We start from the raw sequence: 2690 nt of genomic DNA, 5'->3' as shown, positions 1-2690 counted from the left end.
AGAAGTTAATGGAACTGAAATGACAGCAGTAAGCTTTAGTCGACTTTGTCTCAAGAAAACAGAAAAAATGGTTTCACAATTAGTGCTGAGAGTCATGATCACTGTAGAAGGTATTCCCGTGGTGCTATTACTCGCTGCGGTGCCAGATGCAGTCTGTTTGACTTATAGTCGGCAAACAAGACGGATCAAGATGCATGTAGACCTTATTTTGAGATAATATTGCGAGATAAGCGCGCGGCGCAGCGTCACCAGTATTTATATCCTACATCTTAAGTGACAATGCCTTTTAGCGGAACGAACAATACACCTGCTTCCAACGCAAAATTCAAACGTAAGTTCATAGAATCCCAGCTAAAAGCCAAAATAATTTTATATTTGAGTATTAAACAGGATCTTAGCGCAGAAGAAATAGTGGCTTCTACAGGATGAGTGCCGTGGTAGCGGTGGGCGCCACAATAGTTTGTGCAGTTCTAGATGTAGCCGATGCAAAAACTAATAATAAGAAGCAACTGATACAAAACGCAAAAATGACAATTAATTAAGCAAAATAACTTCAGAAAAGCGAGCAATTCAATAACGTTTACACACAACGTGCAAAAAGAACAAGTCATAGTCAGCTTTACGGCGACATTCGTGTTCGAAACATTACCGCAAAAAGGAAAATTAGTGGCCCAGTGCACACCGTGCAAACGTGAAGTATGGAAGAAGGCGAAAGACCTTTGTACACGGTAAGCCTTATTTAATGTTTTTCTGACACCAGCATGATGTGACATCCGCAACGTAGTCAACACTAAATACAGGTTTTTGACAACACTGGCCAGCTGCGGAATAGCCGGAAATGCCGTAACTTTTAAGGATCAAAATCAACCGTTACTCTAAACAAAAAATAGCAAGCTTACACCTAGCAAGAACCATACCCACAACGCAGTTGTTCCTACTGGTGGAAGTAGCGACAATTACGTTCGTACAGGCAGCAGCAGAAGACAACTGCACAGCCGCCACACACGAGGAAACCTACGTCGGCGAGTTACAAAAAAAACTTGCAAATAAACACACGGCCGACCACGCGCTAAAAGCCCAACTGATAAAAGCTCAACTTATAGCGGCGCTAGCAGCGACCACGCAGCAAAAACTACAGGCACAGGCTATTGTAAATCTCTAAAGGCGCCGCACTGAACGCGAAACAATCGCCAACCGAAAAGCCACCGTAGAAGACCTAACAAAACTGGCTGACATGGCCCTTCATTTTGGCCGGCACGATGCCCTGAAGATGCAACAGAAAGCGGCAACTAAACAAGTAGGGCAGGCGCAAGCAGACAACGGCAACCCAGTAGTGAAGGCAATAACACTCAAGGAAGGCACACTGGGGCTAACAAGCAGCAAATGCCACATCGAAGAATACGCAAAAGCAGCACAGACTGGCCCAAACAAAGCAACCTGGGCCAAACAACAACTTACAATTAAAAAAGTAGAAGCAGTAGCGGGAGCAGATACTAACACACCAAGCGCCGCACAAGTTTGTGTAGGCAGCACAGGAGCAACGTGCACTAGCAACGGTGCGTACATTTTCATACAGGGCGGTAAGCTGTACACAACGACGGCAGCAAACCCGAGCCGAGGAGCACAAAAATCAAGCGCACAATACCTAACGATTTACATCGGCAGCGACGAAAAAGCGCAGCAATTGGCGGTTCTAGACACGGAGCTAATACAAGCAACCGCGCCAGGCATGGAAATCGACAGCAAATGCAACCAACACGAACAACTGGAAGACCTCGAACTTCTAGAAGATGCAGCAGCTGCAGCAGATCCAGAGCATAAAAGGCCAACAGCGAACGCCAAGAACAAACAAAACCTTCAGGTGACTGTAAAAAACTTATACGGAGGCAAGGAAAGCGAATTCAACAGTAAATTCTGGAAAACTTTTGATGACTTGCTTGTACCAACCAAAAAAGAGGCTGAAATTAAAAAGAAAAAACTCAGCACAATCAACGGTCCAGAGCAATTGCGACAAAGTCTCGAACTCGCAGCCATGATGGCGATAATAGAAAACAATACCAAGAAGACAGCGACATGTACAGCAACAGTAACAACTTCTGAAACAACTGCCTGCGACAAAAAGCTAAAAAAAACTGACTGCAAGGAAAGTGACGGGTGCAAATGGACAAACGACAAGGAAGAAACAGGAAACCACTGCAAACCAAAAAACGATAAGAAAGAAGTGGATAAAATAAGCGCAACTGAATGCACAGCCACCGAAGAGGGTAAATGTGACAAAAAAAAGTGCGATTGGAATAAGAAAAAAAGTTAATTCAATGTCAAAGAATGAACTTCATTATTTACACTGTAATCAGGGCTCTTCTTTTGCTTAAATGTTTTCTTCTATAACAAATTTTTAGAAGAGTTTCTTTCAAATTTCATAATTTTATGAAGGTTTATGATATTTTTTATATTTGAAAAATTTGATATATTTAAACACTTTTCGATGAAAGTGAGTAATTAGCGAAAATTAGAAAATATGAAATTTTGGTATAAACGTGAAATATAGTTGTAAAGCAGTGGTGTGAATAGTTGTCAAAGCGAGTGCTATTAAAATGACTTTCTAATTTTGTTTATTCTGTTATTTGTCTATTATATGGATATTATTTAGAATAAGAGTAAAAACAATGATAGTGAGATTAATAATTATT

General features: G+C 41.4%; 1 protein-coding gene across 1 annotated transcript; it reads left to right on the top strand.

Annotated features, from left to right (window-relative positions):
• Positions 1 to 1234: 1234 nt before the first annotated feature.
• Positions 1235 to 2311, top strand: TEOVI_000762200 (uncharacterized protein; the record flags this gene model as incomplete). The annotated part of the gene is made up of 1 exon (XM_067223355.1): positions 1235 to 2311. The coding sequence occupies one exon, from the start codon at positions 1235 to 1237 to the stop codon at positions 2309 to 2311; it is 1077 nt and encodes a 358-aa protein (XP_067079456.1).
• Between the last annotated feature and the right edge of the window lie 379 nt (positions 2312 to 2690).

Source organism: Trypanosoma equiperdum (genome assembly GCF_001457755.1).
Source record: "Trypanosoma equiperdum strain OVI genome assembly, contig: ctg_1848, whole genome shotgun sequence".
NCBI lineage: Eukaryota > Euglenozoa > Kinetoplastea > Trypanosomatida > Trypanosomatidae > Trypanosoma > Trypanosoma equiperdum.
Note: the sequence above shows the minus strand (reverse complement) of the source record. Positions and strands in the feature narration are given on the sequence as shown.